The following is a 23,786-nucleotide window of genomic DNA, read 5'->3' on the forward strand; positions in this document are numbered from 1 at the left end:
GTTTGAACATCTTTAGGTTTAATGCATTCCCTCCAAACCCCTGCTAATTAACCAGTTGTAACTTGACCTCAGTAATCATATTTTGTGTTTTAGAGCAACTTAGAATAAGGAGAGCATTAAAGAAGGTGAAGAAATCGAACTGGAGTGTGTTGGTTTTTTTCCTTTTTCCTGGAACAAATGTTTATATATTTTTCATGTACTGTATTATTTCATTTTTCTCTACAACACTAAAGCAGAGTGCATGGGTTAGGAAATACCAGTTGGCCTCTTTGTATGTAAGTATGCAGTCTCAGTTTTCTTAGTGAAGAAAGTCACAGTTATGATTTTGTATACTTATGTTTCCATTTTACAGGCAGCATAATTGAAATCTATGGAGGTTTTTTTTTTTATTAAGATTCCTCACAATTCATTGACGATTTCAAGTATATTAAATATTCATTTTTTAAATTTAAACAATGTTCATAAAAATTTCAAGTCTGTCTAAAAATTGACATAATTCAATTCCAATACACTGTCACCCAGCCCATTTTCTACACTGACAGTTTTACTGTAGGGTTTGGGTTTTTGAGAAAAATAGTAGGTAAGGCACATATAATGATTAAATTAAAATTTTCTATTTTTGTTTCCGTGAACAATCAGGAATTTGAAATCTTTGAAAATCATCAAATTGATTTCTTAGCAAAAGTGACAAAACCATGGAGTCTCACTGAATCTGCATTATACTGAATTTCATATTGGAAATGAGATTGCCTGAATATATTGAGAATCTTACTTTGAAGTATCTGAGCTGAATTGACGCTATTAGTTTTTTGTGGATCGCAGTGTCTGTCTGCAGGGGAGAAAGAGCCTTACTGCTTCTGCAGAGCTGCCAGGGCTGACAGACTCCTTAGAATATAATTGCAAGTTGCTATTTGGCAAGTTCAGCAGCTTAGGCTCACAAATAGGTTAACCTGTGTTGCCTTTCTCAGACTGCAGCCTTTTTGAAAGCAGTTAAAAAGTGGATCTATTTTATTGATTCCTTAGATTTAAAAGTGATTTTTAAATGCAATGTCTGAGATTTTAAATAGAACATTTTTCAGTATATGTTAAATAAGTCCATTTTCTTCAGTTAAATTTTTGACATTTTAGGTATAGCTTTTGTAAGTATTAATAAGCCTTATGAGTATGGAGATCTGGTAAATAATTATTAATTACATTTTTAAAATAATTATTTTATCAAGAATGAATTTAATTCCAGTTTAGTTAACTTGGTTGACTGGTTTTGTTTATACCTGAACTTTGGCACTCAAAAAGTTTGACTGACTACAAAGCTTTATATCTAGAATAGTGGGTTCCTTTATGTTATATGGGAATGTTGGTATACAGTTGTATACTATGGTATAATATGTTCTTGATTCTCTTTATATATTTCTTTAGTATTTGTATACTTTTCTAGCCTTTATATTATGTTTTTGAGCAGTTTTATGATTGACATGTTGGCATAAAATAAACTTCTATATTTTTATATATTCTTTCTTTTTTTTTTTTTTTTTTTAATTAATTTATTTTTTGCTGTGTTGGGTCTTCGTTTCTGTGCGAGGGCTTCCCCTAGTTGTGGCAAGCGGGGACCACTCTTCATCGCGGTGCGCGGGCCTCTCACTCTTGCGGCCTCTCTCGTTGCGGAGCACAAGCTCCAGACGCGCAGGCTCAGTAGTTGTGGCTCACGGGCCTAGTTGCTCTGCGGCATGTGGGATCTTCCCAGACCAGGGCTCGAACCCGTGTCCCCTGCATTGGCAGGCAGACTCCCAACCACTGCGCCACCAGGGAAGCCCTATATATTCTTAAAGTATAATTTTTCCTTTTGTTCTTCTCTTCTAAATTTTAATAGGAAGTGATTTGAAGAATGTTTTCTTGCAGTTTCTCTGTATAGCTCTGTCTTCCTTCCATAAAGTTATAATCATTCTGTTGGTCCAATCTTGTCTTCTGCTTTTTCTATTAGTGTTCTATCCCAGGTATTCTCATATTGCTAGTCTTCATAACTATAATTTTTTTTTTTTTTTTTTTTTTTTTTTTGCGGTACGCGGGCCTCTCACTGTTGTGGCCTCTCCCATTGCGGAGCACAGGCTCCGGACGCACAGGCTCAGTGGCCACGGCTCACGGGCCCAGCTGCTCCGTGGCATGCGGGATCTTCCCGGACCAGGGCACGAACCCGCATACCCTGCATCGGCAGGCGGACTCTCAACCACTGCACCACCAGGGAAGCCCCATAACTATAATTTTTAATGGCTACATAATATTCCATTGTTCAAATGCCACAGCTTATTTAAACATTTCTGTACTTTAGGTGTTTTCCAAATTTTTATAATCACGAGCAACATATGTTAATATTGTTTCCATAAGTGTATGTTTTCTGCTTTGACTTTTTTTTTGAGATTACAAATTCTCTTTCAATATAACTCAGTAGTAGCAGGCTCACATTTTCTTTCCTTGAGGAGTTCAAGTGTGTTACTCTATCATTTTTGGTCTCAAATGTCTGATGATAATTTAAGTATTTTTTTCTTATAAGTCACTTGTTCTTTTTCCCTGTATGTCCAAAAGATTTTTTTTTCCTTTAAAATTCAGTAATTTTACTAGACTATGTCTTGGTGTTGGTCATTCTGTATTGCTATTCATAGGTACATGATATGCTCAATTAACATGTAGTTTCAAATCTTTTCTTCTTTCAGGAAGTTTTCTTGAATTATAGTTTTTAGTATTTGATATTTTCTTTATCTCTGTTTTTTCCTTGTTGGATCTTCTTATCTTCAGTGATTCACTACTGTCTCTCAAATCATTTTTAACTTTTTCCTTATTTTTGATTTTTAAAAAGTCTTTCCTTTAGACCTATCTTTACGGTATTATTTGTTGTATTTATTCATTCTGTATTCCCTTTACCTTTAATGAAGGCTACATAATGTCGCCTTCATTTTTAAAAGGGTTAAAATTTCTAATTGTTTTCCAAGTTCTGACATCTTATTTCTGAGTTTTCTAATTCTGATTTATGTTGTTTTTTAAGCTCTTGTATCATTTTATTGTCTTTCTGGCCATCTGTTGAGAATGTCTTTCTTCTTGTTCTCTTTGTTCTCATAATAACTTTGCATGGGATTTATCTGTGAAGTCTGGCTTTGTGCTACTCCTGTCTTTGTATGTGAATTTTCACTTTCCTTCAACTATATTGACTCCATTCCATTCAGTTTGTTTCCACTCTTAGTAGTGTCTTCTCAGTATGGTGCCCTGACCCGGGAAGGAGATGCCTTGGCTGGACGGTTTTGGGAGTTCATTGGAGCTAAACTGCTCTAGCCCTTCAGACCTTTCCCCAAACCTCTTGCACAAAACCACTAATGCATTGGAGATTCCTGGCCTAGCTGATGTTGTCAATTGGTCGCCATGCTTTCCTGTGAATACCTTCTGGCTATTTGGGGCTTTTCCTGTTCTCAGATCTGTCTCAGTCCCTGTAATTTCCTTCTGCTTCCTCTTGCACAGATACTAATACTATGAAGGACTATGGCTGTTAAATGTGTATTTGTGTATTTTGGGGCTCATGGGGATACCTGATAGTCTAGTTTTGTTGTAAATGTTTTCATGGGGTTTTAGTTTTGCTATTTGGTTTACTATCTATCTGTAAAACACACACACACATATGCACACGCTCACGTACATCTACTCACTGTCTGTGCTGGGATTCCCCAAGACCAGGTTTGATGTTTCACTGGGAGGACTCACAGGACTCAACATTGTAGTCATACACATGGCTATGATGTATTACAGTGAAAGGATACAAAGCAAAATCAGCAAAGGGAAAAAGGTGCATTGGGTGAAGTCCCAAGGAAGCCAAGTATAAGCTTCCAAGAGTGTTATCTCAGTGGAGAGGATGTACTTAATTTCCCCAGCATCAAATTGTGACAACATGTATGGAACATTGTCTACAGGGAAGCTTGTTAGAGGCTCATTGGCCAGGGACTTTGTTGGAGGTTGGTTACCTAGGCACCCTCTACCTAGCATGTACTGAAATTCCAAACTCTACTAAGGAAAGCAGGTGTTCAGCCATGGTTCAGCCATAAACCTTATCTTTTGCACAAACAGTTTAGGCACAGTGAGCCACTCTTATCAGTCGGTGAGCCACTCTCTTCAGCTAGGGTGGTGGAAACCCTCCAAAAATCCAAGTTCCAAGACTCCAGCCAAGGGCCAATCTTGAAAGCAGGACTTTCTAAAGATGAGCAGTCTCAGGCCTGCTTGTGCACACATACACACACAAATGGGGGGATTCAGGGAGATTAAAAAACTCTGCCACCATCATAACCTCTATCTTCTCAGAGTCCTCCAGTTACAAGGACTTTAAGCAAGACAGAATTATGTTCAGATTTCCAGTTTTGAAGAGGTTGTTGCTGCAGTAGTGTGAAGGATGGATAGCAAGCCATTGGGAATGGAAATGGGCAGTAGCTCAGGTGACAGATGATTGGTGCTTGAAATAAGACACTGGGAATGAAGAAGAGGGAGGAATGGAGTTGAACGGATACTGTATATTTACGATTGTGTATATGTATGTATGTTTGTATATGTACATGCATATATATATTGTCATTAATGTATCAGAGACTATAAAGCTATAAGAATGTGAATGTACATTCCTATCTCTGTGAAGGGGAGGCTTTTCTAAGTGTAGGAACAACGTCATAAGTCATGGGAGAAGTTTGATGTATTTAAGTACATAAAAATCTAAAATCTGACAAAAAGCAAGACGATAAAAATCAACAAAGTTGAAAAGAAAATGGGGAAAATATTTATGTCTATGAGAGCATTAATGTTCTTATTATATTAAGATCAATTGCAAATTAGTATTTTAAAAATCTCAATAGCCCAATAGAAAATAAGCAAAGTAGATTAATGGGCAGTTCACAAAAGAAGGAAGACAAATGGTCACTTAGCATTTGTCAACCGAGAACCTTTAAAGCGTGAACAACAATAAAATACAAATTCTTTTATAAAGTAGCAATTAAAAAAAATAATAGTAGGGTACTTGGAAATTGGAAATAATCTAAGTGTCCATCGTTAGATTATTTAGAAAAATTGATATACTCATACATTCATATATTATCCAGCTATTAAAATCATGTAGTAGAAGATATTAATAACACAGCTAACTTTATAATAATAAAGTATGGTCCCAAGTTTGCTGTTGGTACTTTACTCAAACGCAAACATACATATACACAGAAAAATACTTAAAGGATATCCTCCAAATTATTAACCAGTTTTTCTCTAGGTGGTAGGATTATGGATGGTTTTTCTTTTCCTTTTTGTGATTTTTTTTAAAGAAACATTTCCGAATATTTATAGCAGGGGTCAGCAAATTATGACCTATAGGCTGGCTGTTATTTTTCCTAGAAATATCTTGAATATGGAACAAGATAGGGACTTAATAAATGCTATTGATACTAAAATGAGTTAATACTTATTTTAAATATAATTTAGATTAACATTTCATTTATCCAGGATCATTAGATATTCTCTTGATATTCTAAATAGATGATGATTTAATAGATGTAGAAAGTTCAGAAATGAAGGTCTGTTATCAAAGAGATAGAGGTGAGTTATTGACAGAAACCAGTGTGCCTACTTAAGGGTCTTTTAAAAACTTATATGTAAAAGATGCTCAGATGTATGGTACATGAATGAATGTGAGTCATGAACCTGTGAGAATAGTAGCAACACCTACTATGTACCTGGCTTTTTGCAGAAATGCTATTTAATCCTTAAAGTAACCTTGACAGGCAAACAGAAGTGTTTTCTATGTTGTGCATGAGAACACTGAGCCTTGGAGAGTTTAAGAAGTTTTTTACCCAAGTCATACAGAGTTTGGCTCTACTTGAACGCAGGTTTATCTGAGAGGAAGATTTATGGTTATGTTTAGTCTTGTTTTTCTTTTCTAAATGAGTTGCCATATAGGTCCACAGAATTTGAGGCAATATATGGAATTTAGGTTTTGACTTAAGAAATTCATTTTTAATTATGTATTAAGTTTTACAGTGGTCCCTCCTTATCTGTGGGCGGTGCATTCCAAGACCCCCAGTGGATGCCTGAAACTGCAGTTAGTACCAGACCCTGTATATACTATGTGCTTTTCTACACATGCATTACCTATAATAAAATTTATTTTATAAATTAGGCACAGTAAGAGATTAACAGCAATAATAAAATAGAACAATTATAACAATATACTGTAATAAAAGTTTAGTGAATGTGGTCTCTCTTTCTCTCAAAATATCTTACTCTACAAATTTAACGCCATTTCCATCCTAACTAAGCATTTACCACACACCGTGGCTATAACTCACAGTTTGAGGTGCACAGCAAAACTATCATTAATTTCTTTATCCTTCCTCATAATTTCACGGATAGAAGATTCATTCTTACCATAGTTTTTTTTCTTTTCTTATTATGATTAAGTTGAGAACTTTTACCTTTTCACTTAATGGAAGCACTTCACCCAGCTTCTCTTTGGCATATCTGAATTGCCAGTATCATTAGTGTTGCGCTTTGGAGCCATTATTAAGGTTACTTGAACACAAGCACTGCAATACCTTGACAGTTGATTTGACAGCTGAGATGCCTACTAAGTGACTCATGGGCAGGATACCCTGGACAAAGGGATGATTCACATCCTGGCAGGCTGGAGTGAGATTTCATCATGCTACTTAGTGCTCAATTTAATATTTTTGAATTGTTTATTGCTGGAATTTTCCATTTAATATTTTTGGACTGTGGTTGACCATGGCGTGTACCTGAAACCATGGAAAGTGAAGTTGTGGACAAGGTAGGGACTGCTGTATATAAAACGGTAAGCTCCTTGTTCCCTGCTGTATTCAAGCAGATTCTGGATGGCCCGTATTTTAAGGATGTTTTAGCAAATTACTGCTGTGCCTAAGAGGTTGAACTTTATGAACTTTGAGTATCTAGAAGGTCTGTGATTTTATGGTGGTGTTTTGTTTTTAATGTTCTGCTTGTGCATTTTATCCAAATTTAGATTATGTGAAGGACTATAACTGTATGAACTCTTAAAGTGCTACAGAAATCTTTTACAAATTAATATTTTGCTTATGTTTAGGTAGGTTGATATATGACTCTGCAAACATTATAATTCACTAAGGCTCTCTATATCTTTCATATAGTCAAGGTCCATGTAGTTTATTTTTTCTTGAGTGTAGACCAGAGGAAGGATTTGTCTATTCAAATGGATATGCTTTTCCTCAACAAAAATGGAAAATATAAACCAAAATTTTGTTTGTACTTTGGCCATATGAAAATGAGGAGCCAAATTTCATGGTTGACCATAGTGATTATCTTACCTGAGGTGTCGGGTTACAAATACTCGTTTCCTTAGACAGAATTTGTGTTATGTTATTCCTAAATATTTTTTTGTTGTTGAGGGCTAATACTTACTATTTTGAAACATCTTAGAAGTAGAATATGAGTTTTTTAATATATAAAAGCTAGTGGTTTTAAATCTTTTTGGAGTGTGATAGATAAGATAGAACAAACAAAAGGCCCTCAGGTTTGACTTTTGTTCTGTGGCAGTTTTATCTGGGACCTATATATGTAGTTGATACCTGCCATCTAGAACATGATTCATTGCTTGACTCCGGACTATAACTAAACTGTTTGAAGGTGTCTTATAGCTAGTTTCCCACTCTTGTGGATTCTACTTAATATTCATTTCTATACTTACATTGCTATTTCTCTGTGGGGAAAAAAATAGCTTAAATGTAAAATACTTAATTCTCAGCGCGATAAATGATAATATCAGTCAAGTTTGAAAGCAACATTTTAATAAAAGTAGATAAAATTCATCCAGTTTTAATCTAAGACCTGTTTACTCAAACTGGATCTTTGTATATTCTTGTCCAGCAGAAACTAGAAAGAATGTCTCCACTGCCTCTAGAGATGAGTGTTTTAGAGAAAGGCTAGCGTTGCCCTCAGGCCAAAGCTTTTGAAAGAATGGATATATAGTCCATCCCCAGTCTAGAGTGTTGCCAATTCCCCCTTTGTATTTTAGGTAATTTTTTATTGTGCTTCAAGTGTTGAATTGCCAGCACATCAGTTTCAAACGTATCCAGATATCAAAAATATATATTGAAAACAAATGCAAAATATTATTGCTTGTTCTCTACCAGTGTTCCCTTATACTTATTCATGATTTGACTGTGACTGGGCCTTTTATTTAGGTGGAATGTTCTAATCCTGATGAATTAATATAGTTTACCTCAATATATTGTATTTTTCTTCTGAAAAAGAGGTGACTGAGGTAACTCTACTCCCACATAATAAAATCATGACAAATATTCAATTACTAGAATTAAGATGTCTTAGGGTCATCTTAGAGACTAAATGATTTTATGGTTGTCATGATTGAAACCTGTTATGCGGTAAACCAGAGACGTTCTAAATCCCTTGTGAATAATGTGGTTGGCCATATTTATACTTTATATAAAATGTTCTTATGTATGCTTACAATTCTGTAAAATTTATTTTTGTTTTCATAGTCTGTTCGGCACTTGAAGTATTCCTTGTTTAAGAAGTCGCTACTGGGCAGTGTTTCGGATAATGGAATAGTAACTCTCTGGGATGTGAACAGTCAGAGTCCATACCATAACTTTGACAGTACACATAAAGCTCCAGGTTCAGGCATCTGTTTTTCTCCTGTCAATGAATTGCTATTTGTAACTATAGGCTTGGATAAAAGAATCATTCTCTATGACACTTCAAGTAAGAAGTAAGTATAACATGCTCATTTCTTAATTTAGTAACAAATAATTCTTTCATTAGCAGCCATATTTGTGATTTGTATAGACCTCTGATTAATGTTAGAAGATGTAACGTTTGTGTATTTGTTATCTAATAAGGTAGAATTTTCTTTTTTTTTCCCATGCAGAAAAAACTAGATGAGATGTGGGTGTTCTTTAGAGCAGCGGTCCCCACCCTTCTTGGCACCAGGGACTGGTTTTGTGGACGGGGTGGGGTGGGGTGGGGGTTGGGGGGATGGCTTAGGCCGTGATGCGAGCGCAGAGCAGCAGATGAAGCTTTGCTCGCTCGCCCTCAGTCCTCTCACTTCCTACTGTGTGCAGCGCGGGCCACGGACCTGAACCCGTCCGTGGCCCGGGGGTTGGGAACCCCTGCTTTAGAGTACTTCTGGATGATGAAAGTTGAGGGGTAGCATGTTAATGATTTCACATCTTTATTTTAGCATGCATGCATATTACTCTTTTTTAGAATACAACTAAATTTGTGTATTTTTAAAGCAATATAATTAATTTGCTTTAAAATTAATTCATTATCTAGAGCAGGGTTTCTAAACTGTTGACATTTTGGGCTGGATAATTCTTGGTTGTGGGGAGCTGTCCTGAGCATTGTAGGATATTCGGCAGCATCCCTGGCCTCTACTTACTAGGTGTCAGTAGTATTCCCCAAATTAAAAGTAGTAAAATTACCCCCAGTTGAGAACCACTGATATAGAGCTAAAGGGTACATAATTCTCTAAGTATCTAGGTCTGTTATGCCTTCTTGTTCTTCTTACAGTTATAAGTGTGCTTGGTTAGCTTAAAAAACAAAAAAAACTGTAAGACTGCAGGAGGTGTATTCAAGATACCTAAAAATATCTAATGATCATGTGAAAGGAAGTGGCATTATTATAATATTACTGCTAGGGAAGGACCTACTGTGAGCCCCTTTTTAAAGTTTACTGTTACTTACTTTACTCTTCTTTTTTTTTTTTTTTTTAATTCTCTTCTTTTTGAACTAATTTATTGAGAACCCTAACAGTCAACCATTCCTCTCGTATACCTGACACTCCAGCAAGGAGTCAGCTTCAGCAGATCAGTATCCATACTTCTGTATTAGCTTCTGGGAGGATTAAGCCTCATGAATCCTGTTAGCTTTTGGGTCAAGAAATGCATAACCAAGAGCAAAGTAGCAGCTACTTCCTTGTCAAAGGTCATAATCCTCTTGAGGCCCAAGCAGGTCACTAAATGGAAAGGGGATACTTAGAGCCTCCTTAACCCTGAGGCTATAGAGCCCTTATTTGTGGAGTAACATGCAGGAATTCTATCACTTCACTGCCAAAATAATAATTACTCAAAGAAATAGGTCCTGTTTCTAGAAGATACAGAATGTATTGTATCTATTGGAAGCGAATAGAAAAATAGGATGAAGTGCTTAGCAGTTCCTTTACATGCCATTGTAGTAGAAATGTCTCCAGGTCTAATTCTGCATTTCTGCTTTAAACAAATATTTGAGATGGGTATTCCAAGTAACTTTGCCAAAATCTAAGTAACTTTGGTTTTGGTTTACAGTTATTTATATGTTGTATAAGCTTATATATATACATTCACATATCTACATATACTTCGCTCTCCTTTCCAAAGGCTAGTGAAAACTCTAGTGGCTGACGCTCCTCTAACTGCAGTAGATTTCATGCCTGATGGAGCCACTTTGGCTATTGGATCTTCCCGTGGGAAAATATATCAATATGATTTAAGGATGTTGAAATCACCAGTTAAAACCATCAGTGCACATAAGACATCTGTGCAATGTATAGCATTTCAGTACTCCACTGTCCTTTCCAAGGTAAGATATTTTCTTTCTTTTCAGCATTTTTGATTTTACTAAATAAATCTAGTTCAGAATATAGAAATCATATGTTGTCCATTAAACACAGTGTAGTTTTGCTTCATAACAATTTTTATATCAATGCATTGTAAATAATTGTAGTACGAATCCATTTGATACTTAGTTTTAAAACTTTTTTTTGCGCTTTTCACATTTCTCTCTTCAAAAATATTAAAAGGCTTTTATGGTTCAGAGGGAAACTCTCACATCCACCAGCAAGCTTAAGATTTCTAAGGGAAAAACAATATTTTTTAAACTAATAGGGAATTTATAAAATATTAATGTCTCGTGTGGAGCATTAGAAACCTGAGCTTTCAAATATTCCCTTCCGTTTCAGTCAGGTTTAAATAAAGGCTGTTCCAATAAGCCCACAGCTGTGAACCAACGTACTGTTAACGTGAGCACTGCTGGTGGAGGAGTCCAGAAGTCTGGAGCTGCCAGAGAAGCAGCTACCACTTCCATTGCCACAGTTCTGCTACAGCCCACGGCAGCAGTTGTGGGGAAAGGAGCAGCTGCTGTTCAAGACAAAGCAGGTAAATGTTGTTTATATATAGTATTTGGAGTTCCCATCCTGTCTCCTTCCCAAATGGATATCATCATCACTTTCTTTAAGAGCCTAGAACTTAAATTCACGTGGGTATTTAGGTAAAATTATTAGCAGATAGTGAACATTGAAAAAGTGAAACATTTAACTTTAGCTATACATTTTTAAAAGATTAATGAAAGATACTTCACTTACTCTGTCCAGCTGAACTTCTGTTGTAAGATACTTTAAAAACAGAATAATGCCCTCTCAGAAGTACCGCTACAGACTAGATGACTTTTCATTGTGCCTTTAGATTAATCAGTAGAGAATATGAAACTTTGATGCTTTCATTGTGATTTGATCTCTTAGTTAAAAAAAAAAAGCTATTAATGGCCCCTATATTTCATTTTTCAGACTGGAAAGTAAGTCAGGTGATGAAATGAGTATATTTAAATGCTGAATAGTACCTGGCACATATTAAGCCGTAAATTAGTCATTTGTTAAATAAAAATAAATGAAAATGTTGAAATTTTAAAGTAATTTCTTCTACTCTGATAATCATATTGATGAAACAGTTCTTAAAGAAGAGTTCATTTAGACTTTGTGAAGGTATAATATGGTGATAAGCATCCCCATACTTATTGTAGAAGATATTCTTTGCCTACAATAAAGATCATAATTCCCTAAATTCCTGAAAGCCTTTTTGTTTTTATTTTAAGAAGTTATGCTATACTGTCAACTTTCAACATATTTTTAAAAGTCTGCATGATATACCAGTATGTCTCTAAAGTATTCTTACCAGAAATGAATGTACTCATGTCTTTTTGAATTTTCAAGACAAGTACTTAAATTGAACACAAATATTTGTTGGTGCTTTTTCAATATGAGTTTACTATTCCCAAGTATAAGCAAAACTTTAATTTGTTAGTCTTGGTAGTGTAGAATTTTAAAAAAAATATAATAAGTATATTCACTATAAATTATCTTTGAATATCTATATCATCCTTACATAAAAATCATTATATATTATGTAGAAAAATAATAAGGTCCTTATTTGAGAACTCCTAGAAACTAATACTATTGCTATCTGTTTAAAAGAAGAAATAATGTTTGCCAAGATGTTGAATTAACTATGTTATGAAAATTGGTATTAGTTTAAAAAATTATTGTTTATTTTATTCATAATTTTCAAAAATTAAAATAAAGATTCTCTCATTTATTGTAAACTTTCTGAAGTCTCAATGTCTTTCATTTAGTTTTTAATAAGGAAGTTTTTGTGTAACAATGGCAGCATTAATTAGATATGGAAGACTTGGGTCTGCAGGGCTACCAATTAATGATAATTCTTGGCTGATTAGCAGTTTCTGGCAAAATGAATGCTTACTGTGCACCCACAAAGAGTTAGAAATTTCTGTTTATTGATTTTATTTTGAAATAATTGCAAACTTACAGAAAAGTTTCAATAATAATACAAAGAACTCTTGAGTTCTAGTATATCCTTTAGCAGATTCACCATTTTATAAATTTTACCACATTTGCTGCATCATTTTCTCTCTCTCAACTCACACACACGTACACTTTTCCCCCTCTGAAGGATTGAGAGTATGTTAGGCTTCACTCTCAGATCTATCACCTTCCTACCTGGATGACTTTAGGCAGTTTTCTTTTTTATATATATATTTTTTATTGGGGTATAGTTGTTGTACAATGTTGTGTTAGTTTCTGCTGTACAGCGAAGTGGAGTTCCCTGTGCTATACAGCAGGTTCTTATTAGTAGGCAGTTTTCTTAACCATGCTTTTTTCTCATTTTTCTCTTCCATAGATAATATTTAACATTTTGGGGTTATTGTGAAAATTGGAGAAAATGTATCAAAAGGGCCTAGCACATGTAGGCACTCAATAAATTATAGTGTTGCTAATATTGTCGTTATGATCATCATTATTGCTATTACTTTAAGCATGGTGTAAAATAAATTTAAAATTTGAAATAAGTTCATATGGCTTCTACTGAAGGTGTCCTAATTTAGTTATTGAAAAGAACCTCTGCAGGGACTTCCCTGGTGGTGCAATGGTTAAGAATCCGCCTGCCAGCGCAGGGGACATGGGTTCCATCCTTGGTTCGGGAAGGTCTCACATGTCGCGAAGCAACTAAGCTGGTGTGCCACAGCTACTGAGCCTGTGCTCTAGAGCCCACGAGCCACAACTACTGAGCCTGCATGCCACAACTACTGAAGCCTGTGCGCCTAGAGACCGTGCTCCGCAACAAGAGAAGCCACCGCAATGAGCAGCCTGCGCACCGCAACGAAGAGTAGCCCCCTCTCACCACAACTAGAGAAAGCCCGCGCGCAGCAATGAAGACCCAACGCAGCCCAAAATAAATAAATAAAAATAAATATATTTTAAAAAAGAACCTCTGTCTGCAGACTTGTTGCTAGTGCTCATTTTCAGTAGGAAACAGCCATTTAAGAAGAGAAAAATAAGGCTTTAGCACTATTTTCAAATGATACCAAGTTTCTATTTCATAAAGTTCCAGAGGCTAGAGTTATGCATTCAGACATGTTGAGGACCTAGAAAAGGGAGAGAAATTTCTTCTTTATAACCGATTACACTCTTGGTATAAACACCGTTCAATGACAGTGATGTACAAATGTTTGGTCATAACTTTCTGTGAGGTTATTAGGTTTATTTCATTAGCCAGGCTTGGACATTTTTGAATATTGTGAACAAAGCTAATCTTTGTTTTTATCCCAGGCTTTTCAGTTTTCATTTGGGACCAAGATGGCAAATAAAACAGTTTTAAAAATGTAAGACAGTAATATGCTACTGATTCAAATGCCAAGATTTCATCAAAGTTCTTGAATCTCTAGAACTCAGTCCTTGACCCAAAAATGAGCAAGAAGTTACTGAGCCTGCAGAGTTCCTATTATAACGTCCTTGTCCTAAAGTCATGCAATATATACTGAGAGAGGAAGTAAACTGTTGCATGCCTCTTTATTGTTGTCTACTGTTGTCTACTATTCTTCATGAGTTTGGTATTCTGGTTTCCTTCCTCTCAGTAAACTATCCCAAGGTTAGTGAAGTCATTTAAGGTCAGTAACGCTGAGAGCAGTGTTAGGTTCCCACTGTTAGTGAAGAAAAAAATAAAAAGGGGAAAAAAGAGCTCCATTCACTGCAAGCTGGGGAAAGGAACTAACGTTGCTTGAAAACTGCTATATGTTAGGCATTGTACTATATGCCGTAGATACTTTTTTTTAATCTGGTAGATGATCCTAACAGTGAGTCAGTCACTAACAAAAATAAGTTGTGTAAGAAAAGTACATGAATTATTTAGAAAAGTTCTATCAAAGTAGATTTAAAGAGTGGTGTTATATGAGTAAATAAGTTATTTGCTTTTGAGGAGCCCCTCATTCCATGAAAACGATGCTTAACTGAGCTATTGTTATATTCTGCTTTCTTTTCCTGATGCCCACAGTTGTAGTGTTACCAATGATATAGGTAAGGCATTCATTTTTAGAACCTAGCTTCTCATGATAAATTTCTTATGAGAAATAATAAAAATGTTTATTTTTATATCCAATTTCTACAAGGTCTGCTTCGAAGCATAAACACAGATATTTTATCTAAGGAAACAGAGAGTGGGAAAACCCAGGATTTCTCCAGCTTTGATGATACTGGAAAAAGTAGTTTAGGTGACATGTTCTCACCTATCAGAGATGGTAAGTCCGTTCAGATCAGAGGATCATGTCTTCTTGCTCGGGTAGTCATGACATTTTTATTCTGGCTAAAAGATGTGGATAATAGCTTCAGTCTCACTCTATTCATGACAGTTGCTAATTTTCTCAATCCCTGAGGTGGTATCTTTCCCTTTGCCCAGATATTTCAAATGTTATCATTCCAAAATATATGCTAGTAATTTTCACATGGGAACCAAGCAAATAGCTCTCAAGTTAGCATTTTAATTTCCACACAAGTTTCTTAAAGGAAGTTTTGCCTCCATAGGCAATCTTTTACTTGTATCTACTTCTAAATAAATCTTCCGCAAATCTTGGATATTTTGATAGGCAAAAAATATCTTCCTAACATAAAAAAATTTGTTTCTTTGATTTTTAGTATTTAACTGGTATTAAATGTTTTCATGGAGAAATATGGCTGGGGGTTAATTGCCTCATCTTTTACACTAACTATGTATGAAAGTACCATACACACACACACACACACACACACACACACTCACTCCCCATTGCTAGTAGACGTTGCCATTAAAAAGAAAAAAGCCAAAAAAACAACAAAAAAAAACCTTTGCCAGTTTGTTAAACGGAAACATTATATATCATTGTTGTTCACTCTATATGAACTAGGCACGTTGTTTGGCTGTGCTTTTTTGGTGCTAATTTTCATACTATTTTCTTTACTGGGATAGTCTCACTACTAATAGCAGTATTATTAACAGTATGGGTAAATTTCTAGAAGACGATTTGGCAGACTTAAATATTCATTCTTTTTGTCCTGTTAATTCTATTTCTATAAATTTACCTAAGAAAATATTCAGAGAAGCCCACAGAGATTTGTGTGTTTACTGTTTATTTATAGTATTGAAAAACAGGAGTGAATCTAAATGTCATCAGTAGCAGGGTGTTTAAATTATTACATCCACTCATGATCTTATAAAATTTAATTTTTTACTTTAAAATTGTCTGGTTTCAAAATTTTCTTCAACTAATTTCATAAGCAGAAAGAATAAATATATATGTAGTGGTACAGAATTATTGAGTGTCTTCTGCCTTACCCCAGCTTGAAAATGACTCCTTAAATTGCCCGGTCAAATTGCTATCTTCCATCTAATAAAAGAGGAAGGATTCCTTTCTTTCAGGATGAAGAGAGGTCATACTACCTAGTTGAGGGGTAAAGAGAGGAGAGATGTGGGCAAAGGAGGTAAAAGTGGCTTGGGCTGGAGTTGAGAAAGGTTTTGGAGGTTAGTACCCAATTGCGGAGCTTTGTTTATGAGAACCGCTGGAGTAATTTTTTAAATGAAGGGTCTTTTTGAAAGTGTTTGAGTTATAAATGAAATCCTTTTGAATGGTTTTTGAAAGTAATAAAGGATATAAATTCCTTTTTAATTGCTTTTGCTGCTTAAAAAGAGATTAGAATTTGAGCCATAGGCCCTTCATTTATTAGAGTTTGATATTATTGATAAGAAAAAAACATGGATACTAAATATAGTACTGGTTTTCACTGTCAAGAGATTGTGTTTTAATCTCAAAGATTCAACACTACTTAGGTAAAAGTCTTAATCTGTTTGTGCTTCAATTTCTTCATCTTTTAAATAAGAGTACCTCTGCTTTTGTTAGGAAAAAATGAGTAACTTATATAAAAGTGTCTGTGTTGTGCGATTACTAGGTATAATACACACAGATAGATGAATGGATGGAGAGATGGATGATAGTCCTACTAATATGATAATCACGTATGATAATCAATTTATTGGCCATTTGAATTTCTGGTGAATTTTTTAATGACCTTTGCCCATTTTTCTATTAATCTGTTAAAATGGAGTTAAGCAATTTTTGGTTATTATTTGGTAAATGAATAATATTACAGTATTGAAATATTCTTAAACATATTCTACCACTGAAAAAATTTTAATGAAACCTTATATTTTTAATAACATTGTGTTGCTTACAAAATATTTTTACATTATTTCAATTGATCCTCAAAACAGTCTTGTGAGATGGTCAGGGCATTGTCCCCGTTATATAGGTACAGAAACTGAAGCATAATTATATTAAAGTCTTGTCCAAGGTCACAGAGCTATTCAGTGGTATAAGCAGAACTGGATTACAGGTCTCTGGAGCCTACTCCAGTGCTTTTTCTAGTATAACTTGCTGTCTCATTAAATGACTCTATACATAGAATTATCTTTGCTGCTATGCGTGAAGCTAAAAGAATGAAGAGGGAAGTTTATATGAATACTAGCTTTACCTTCACTCAGATTTTTCTTCTTAAAACTATTAGTCGGGCCTCCCTGGTGGCGCAGTGGTTGAGAGTCCGCCTGCCAATGCAGGGGATACGGGTTCGTGCCCCGGTCCGGGAGGATCCCACATGCCGCGGAGCGGCTGGGCCCGTGAGCCATGGCCGCTGGGCCTGCGCGTCCGGAGCCTGTGCTCCGCAGCGGGAGAGGCCACGGCAGTGAGAGGCCCGCGTAACGCAAAAAAAAAAAAAAAAAAAAAAAAAAACTATTAGTCTCTGAACTCTTTGGGGAACGAATAGGAAGCCTAAATTGCTATGACTTCTTTTTCACTATTTTTTAAATTTTATTTTCTAATTTTATTATAGATGCTGTAGTTAACAAAGGAAGTGATGAGTCTGTAGGCAAAGGAGATGGTAAGAACTGTTGAGAAGTATTTTTATCAAAGTTAAAAGTGATTTTGTGTTATCTACTGCTGTGTAACAAACAAATTACCCCAATATTTTGAAACTTAAAAGAACACTTATCATCTCATAATTGTGGGTGAAGAATCCAAGCATGGCTTAGTTGGGTACCTTTGGCTTCAGATGTCTCATGATGTTTTAATTAGGGTTGTCAGCAGGGCTGCAGTCATCTCAAGGCTTGACTGGGCAAGGATTTGCTTCCAAACTCATTCATGTGGCTGTTGGCCAAAGATATCAGTTCCTGCCTATGTGGGCCTCTCCACAGGGCAGCTGACAACACGGCACCTGGCTTCTCTCAGGGCTGGTGTGAGAAAGTGAGAGGGCACTCAAGATGGAAGCCACAGTGTGTTTGTAACTTAATCTTGGAAGTGAGATCTGCCACTCTTGCTATATACTCTTTGTTAGAAGCAAGTTCCTAGGTCCAACCCACATTCCAAGGGAGGTGATTACACGAGGCTGTGGATCCTTGGCAGGAGGCGGGGATCATGAGGAACCACCTTAGAGGCTACCTACCAAGGTATACCACAGACATATACCAAATTAACAATTGTGTCAAAAACTTTTATTTACTAAAACATTCATTGTATTTTGCAGTTTTCAGTGTATCTTCACATACAATATCTATTTTAAGCCTCACCACTCAGGGAGGTGGATATCATCATTCACATTTACAGATCACTTAACAGTCACAGAGAGTTTTATGACTTTTACCCAAAAACTCAAATGAAATAAGAGGTAGAGCTGATAAGTGAACCTGTCTTCTGATCGAAATCCCATGTCTTTCTACCGTATTAACATGTCTATTGTGTTAAGTGCTTTTCTTAAATATCCAAGATTGGGGAACATCCCATATAAGTGCTAGTTTTTTTCTCCTCTTTTTCAGGCCTTGACTTTCTACCACCATTGAACTCAGTGTTTCCTCCAAGAAAAAATCCTGTAGCTTCAAGCACTTCAGTGTTGCATTCTAGTCCTCTTAATGTCTTTATGGGGTCTCCAGGGAAAGAAGAAAATGAAAATCATGATCTGACAGCTGAATCTAAGAAAATGTATCTGGGAAAACAGGAACATAAAGACTCCTTCAAGCAGGTATCTGCCTATAAATGATATTGAGCTCACTGTGTGTGTTTATCACTAGCAAGTATAATGCACCTGATCACTAGAAAGCAGGCAGCTGCCACTGGATATGTCCTAATTATTGACAGTGCTGTGCACTTACTAGGTAGAAAATATTCTTAAATCTTGATGTCACATGTTAAAAACTGAAGAATACTTTTGAAATCTGTCTTTGGATATGTTGGAGGTAACAGCACGTGTAATCTTACGCTGTTTGTTTCCTGAGACAAGATACTTGATTTAACTGTCTAAGAATATTTTATACCTGACTTCTTTTAGAATGTATTTCCATTGTAGCACAAAGCACCAAGTTGGTGGTCAAGTCTTTTACTCTAAGTCTTAGAGCAAATGGATGGTGCTGAGAAGGTATTTCATCATCATTACCTTCTGCTGTAATCTAATAGAGTCTATTGTGCAGTATGTCTGTTTATTTTCATTTTTATGTTTTAGAATGATATTGAAAAGATATCATTTAAGAAGTACAAAAAAGTCTTTTGACTTATTTTTGAAATATTTCTGACCATTTATCACATGAGAGCTTGGGGATTTATTTATTTAGTTTTTGGCCTGTGATTGCCATTTTAAATGATATTCAACTGCAGATTCTTAGTAAATGAGCTTTTGCTTATCATGTTATCATTGAAATTGTTTTTGATTAGTAAAGTTGATTTATTTTTATTTTTTTTTTTTTTTTGCGGTACGCGGGCCTCTCACTGCTGTGGCCTCTCCCGTTGCGGAGCACAGGCTCCGGACGCGCAGGCCCAGCGGCCATGGCTCACGGGCCCAGCCGCCCCGCGGCACATGGGATCCTCCCAGACCGGGGCACGAACCCGCATCCCCTGCATCAGCAGGCGGACTCTCAACCACTGCGCCACCAGGGAGGCCCAAGTTGATTTATTTTGCCACTGGCCCTAGCAACATTTTTTTCTCCTTCAAGATACCTTTCTATTCTTCCTTTTTCTGACCGTACTTACTGGAAAAAAGAGAAAAGTAGATACAAATTAGATGGATAATATGGATAAAACCAGAATTTATATATTAATTGTTTATTTTAAATGTGAAGTTTGCAAAGTTGGTCTCCGGTGCTGAAACTGGAAATCTAAATACCTCTCCATCATCCAACCAAACAAGAAGTCCTGAGAAATTTGAAAAGCCAGAAAAAGAAATTGAAGCCCAGTTTATATATGAACCACCAGTCAATGGATCCTCAACTCCAAGTAAGTACATAAAACTTCCTGATGTTTGAGTGCTAAATTGAAAACTCCCAGTATTTAACTTGAAAAGGATAAGTTAAGAGAGTGATCATAGACGAAAAAGTTCAAGGAATTTAAAATTTATGACACTTCTCTAGTGTGTGACTCTCTTACTAGAAGATGATGAAATGGGTATGAAAGGTTAAATTCAGCCACATTGATTTGGTACTCTTTGGGTGTGAATTTCATTTTCAATCCAATATGTAAGTGTCTTGATCTACTGTGGTACAGATAGGAATATAGGACCCTTTGAAATGGGTCATTAAGTACCTGAAATTGTCTTTTTTTTCCATATTAAAGTTCTATCTATAGAGTTCATGGCAGAGACTCTAAAAACTCCATCACATTTAAAGCGATATTAGGTTCAGCGATAAGATTTACCTATACAAAAAACTCTTTGTATAGTAGTAGTTCTTTTATATAGATACCTATATTTTAAGGTTTCTGTGGATATATTGCATTAGCTTAAACTCTAGGGCCTTGCCTGTAGAACTACTTTACTCCTCTCTTCCTTCTGTTTGTTTCTAATAGTCTTGGTTTATCTAGTTTGTGGTGTGGCTTGTCACATTCATCTTTTGTAAGAGAAAATGACTCAGAGATTCTTCAAGATTAATTCCTCTGTCATATGTTATTACATTAGACAGTTGGCAGTTTAGGTAGGTAGGTAGGTAGATAGATAGATTGATAGATAGATAGATAAATGACTTATTAGAAATAATGTCATTGAAAGTTTCTAAGATTTGTATTCCAGACAGTGAATTTTTCTGAATGTCACAAGATCACTGTTTCTTACCAGTTTTTCAAGTTTTCTCTTGCCAAATCGTATTTAGAAGTGTTTGATGTCTCTTAGTCCAAGTTGACTATTAATATTTTGTCCATTTTTAATTTTAGATCCAAAGATAGCATCTTCTGTCACTGCTGGAGTTGCCAGTTCACTATCAGAAAAAATAGCTGATACCATTGGAAATAATCGGCCAAATGCACCATTGACACCTGTTCAAATCCGTTTTATTCAGAACATGATACAGGAAACATTGGATGACTTTAGGTAATTGAGAAATTATCTAGACCTTGACTAGCTTTTTTTATTAGGTGTAAAACTGTAACTATGAGTAATGTTTGTGGTTACTACTTTTGCCTAAGTTCTGGGGTCCATAAAACCATAGAAAATACGAGTTTTGTTGATCTTGAAGTGTTAAGTTTATTTTATATCAGCTAGGAAAAGGCACATTTCCCTAGGGCAGTTATTAGATAACTTGGCAGGATGGTGTAGCAGGCTGGCTGCCATTGTGGACCTTTTTCATCATCAAACTATGGACAGATTCTGGTAAGCTCAAATGGGATTCTTACAGTATTTATAGATCACCTGTTAAGTATGCTATGTGCAGTAATATAGTAGAGAAATATATTTTTTAAAGGAATTCTGAATATTTTCAAATAGAATGCATCAGAATGTAATACTTAATTTTAAAAAGTTCTTGCCTGGATCTGTCCTTGTCTTCTCATTCTTTGAATTTTGAACGTTGTAAGGATGTTCTAGAATGCTGGTTCCTTTTACGTGTCATCTCAATATATTTTGAAAGCTATTTTCAATTATTAGAATCTTTTGCATTTTTTTTTCCTTTTCTGACCTTTAGTTACTTAGTACTCTTGCTCAGATTTGGAATACCATGAGCAAGAATGTTGGAGAAGATGTGCAGTTTTTGTTGGTGCATGTTTCTTTTTAATGTTAAAAATGTTTTGAAAAAAATTTTTAAATGTTAACAAATATATTTTTAAAGAAAAATAATCATTTTGACATTTATAATGTGCCTAGTATGTACTGACTGATACTAAGGATACAAAAACGGATGATCTGCCCACAAAAGCATTATAGTTTAATTAGGGTAGGTATAGTGTGTGCTGCTATGATGTGTGTTTCTTTGATGTGAATTAACTCATTTGTAAATAGGGCAGTGATGACAACATGATAAGGAAATTTTGGTGGTTCATGTAACAGCCACCAAAACAAAGTACATGAACACAGGTAAAGGCAGCAAATCACCTATCCATGTCCATCTCTCCCTACTCCCTTCCTCTTAATTTGGCTTGGCTATGTGCTTTGTGTTAGGAAGTGCTTATTTTGTGATTTTTCCCCATCTTTGGGCATTTTATCCTTGCCTCCATGCTTGACAGCCCCAGTCCTTTCTTCTATCTTCTTTCCCCTTTTACCAAATGACCCTCACTTTTTTTAAGGTAAAATCTTTGATTATTCAATATTTAAACTATGCTAGTATTTTTATTAAGATTTAATTGTTTTTGTTAGTGCTCAGGTTACAAAGATTATATAGGTTTTGAGTGGTCTGCCCAAGTCCTATCTCCTTAAATCCTGTTATTTTCTTTCCTTTTTTTTTTTTTTGCTTTTTCAGTGTTATTGTGGTAAGAATACTTATCATGAGATCTACCCTCTTGGATTTTCAAGTGTGCAATATACGGTATTGTTAACTATAGACCCAATATTGTACAGCAGCCCTCTTGAACTTACTCACTTTGTGTAATTGAAATTTTATACTCGTTGATTAGCATCTCCCTGTTTTCCCTTCTCCCCAGCCCCTGACACCCACAATTCTGTTCTTTGCTTCCATGAGTTTGACTGTTTTAGATATCTCATATAAATGGGATCATGCAGTATGTGTGCTTCTGTGTCTGGCTTATTTCACTTAGCATTATGCCCTCCAGGTTCATCCACGTCACATGTCAAGATTTCTTTCTTTTTTAAGGCTGAATAATACTCCATTATATGTACATACCACATTTTAAAAAAATCTGGTCCTATTATTTTTCCATACACAGTTTTTAAAAATATATGAGATATTTCAGGAATGCATATATAGGGCAAAATAGCAGAATTGTCTGGTTACAACTGTAATATAATGTGAATAAAGCAATGTTGAAAACACAGAAAGGGAGCAGTTCTTCGGGGGCAAATTTAGAAAGAAATCATGCCTTGTGTGCCTGTACCTGGGGACTGAGGGTGGGTAGGGGCCTCTCTCTGCTCTCTGCCCCTCTGTCAACCATAGGCAGCCTCTGCTTACAGGACCCAGAATGGCTCAGAGGATTTCTGCAAATTCACCTGCTCTGACTTCAGCCTTCAACACCTTCAGTAGGTGTTGCCAGCTGTACCTTACAACGGAGGGACAGAGTGGGCTATTGAGAAGCTCTCTGCTAGCCATTCTCCCTCAGCTCTGAAGGCTGACTTCTCTGTGAGGGCCTGGAGTGCTTCAGAGGGGTTACTCTCAGTTCTCCTCCCCGGCCGTACGTCTTCTCCAGGCTCTGCATCTGTGCCCTAGGGGCTGTCTCTCTCAGCCCTCCTGCTCTGCCCTTAATTTTTACGTGAGCACTCAGTGAAGGCCTGTGGCAAAAAGTTGTTGAGGGAATGGAGACTTATTTTCGGCTGGGACTCCTTGGGATTCTAAATTGTCTTGACAGTCTTCTCTTGGCCTTTAAAAATCTATAAACATTTCAGCTAGTTCTCTTTACCCTGTCAGTGGCAGCTTTCTTCCCCTGCTGCTCTGTCTAGGATGAAAACAACTGTGGGTCTTTCTTCTTCTGGAGGGACTCATCATTTTCTGGATTTTAGTTCATTTAGATTTCTTTGCACTCTCAAAGTTGAATTTATTTAAAATGTATGATTTTATAGGTTATCTGGCTTGTTCTCATTATTAGGGCTGGGGAGCTAACATCCTAAGCAGAAGTCTGTGGGTTTATTTCTGTTGTCTTTCAAGAAGATGTAAGTTTCTTCTGGC

General features: G+C 35.9%; 1 protein-coding gene across 1 annotated transcript in view; it reads left to right on the forward strand.

The window, feature by feature from the left end:
* The window catches only part of NEDD1 (NEDD1 gamma-tubulin ring complex targeting factor), a 41,598-nt gene that overhangs the window by 13,789 nt on the left and 4,023 nt on the right, over positions 1-23,786 (forward strand). The window contains exons 5-12 of the mRNA XM_079715343.1: positions 8,559-8,788; positions 10,437-10,638; positions 11,018-11,213; positions 14,794-14,922; positions 17,540-17,587; positions 18,519-18,721; positions 19,812-19,965; positions 20,893-21,049. Coding sequence (XP_079571469.1) covers positions 8,559-8,788; positions 10,437-10,638; positions 11,018-11,213; positions 14,794-14,922; positions 17,540-17,587; positions 18,519-18,721; positions 19,812-19,965; positions 20,893-21,049 — 1,319 coding nt within the window. The remainder of the gene's footprint in view (positions 1-8,558; positions 8,789-10,436; positions 10,639-11,017; positions 11,214-14,793; positions 14,923-17,539; positions 17,588-18,518; positions 18,722-19,811; positions 19,966-20,892; positions 21,050-23,786) is intronic.

Source organism: Hyperoodon ampullatus (assembly GCF_949752795.1).
Source record: "Hyperoodon ampullatus genome assembly, chromosome: 11".
Lineage (NCBI taxonomy): Eukaryota > Metazoa > Chordata > Mammalia > Artiodactyla > Ziphiidae > Hyperoodon > Hyperoodon ampullatus.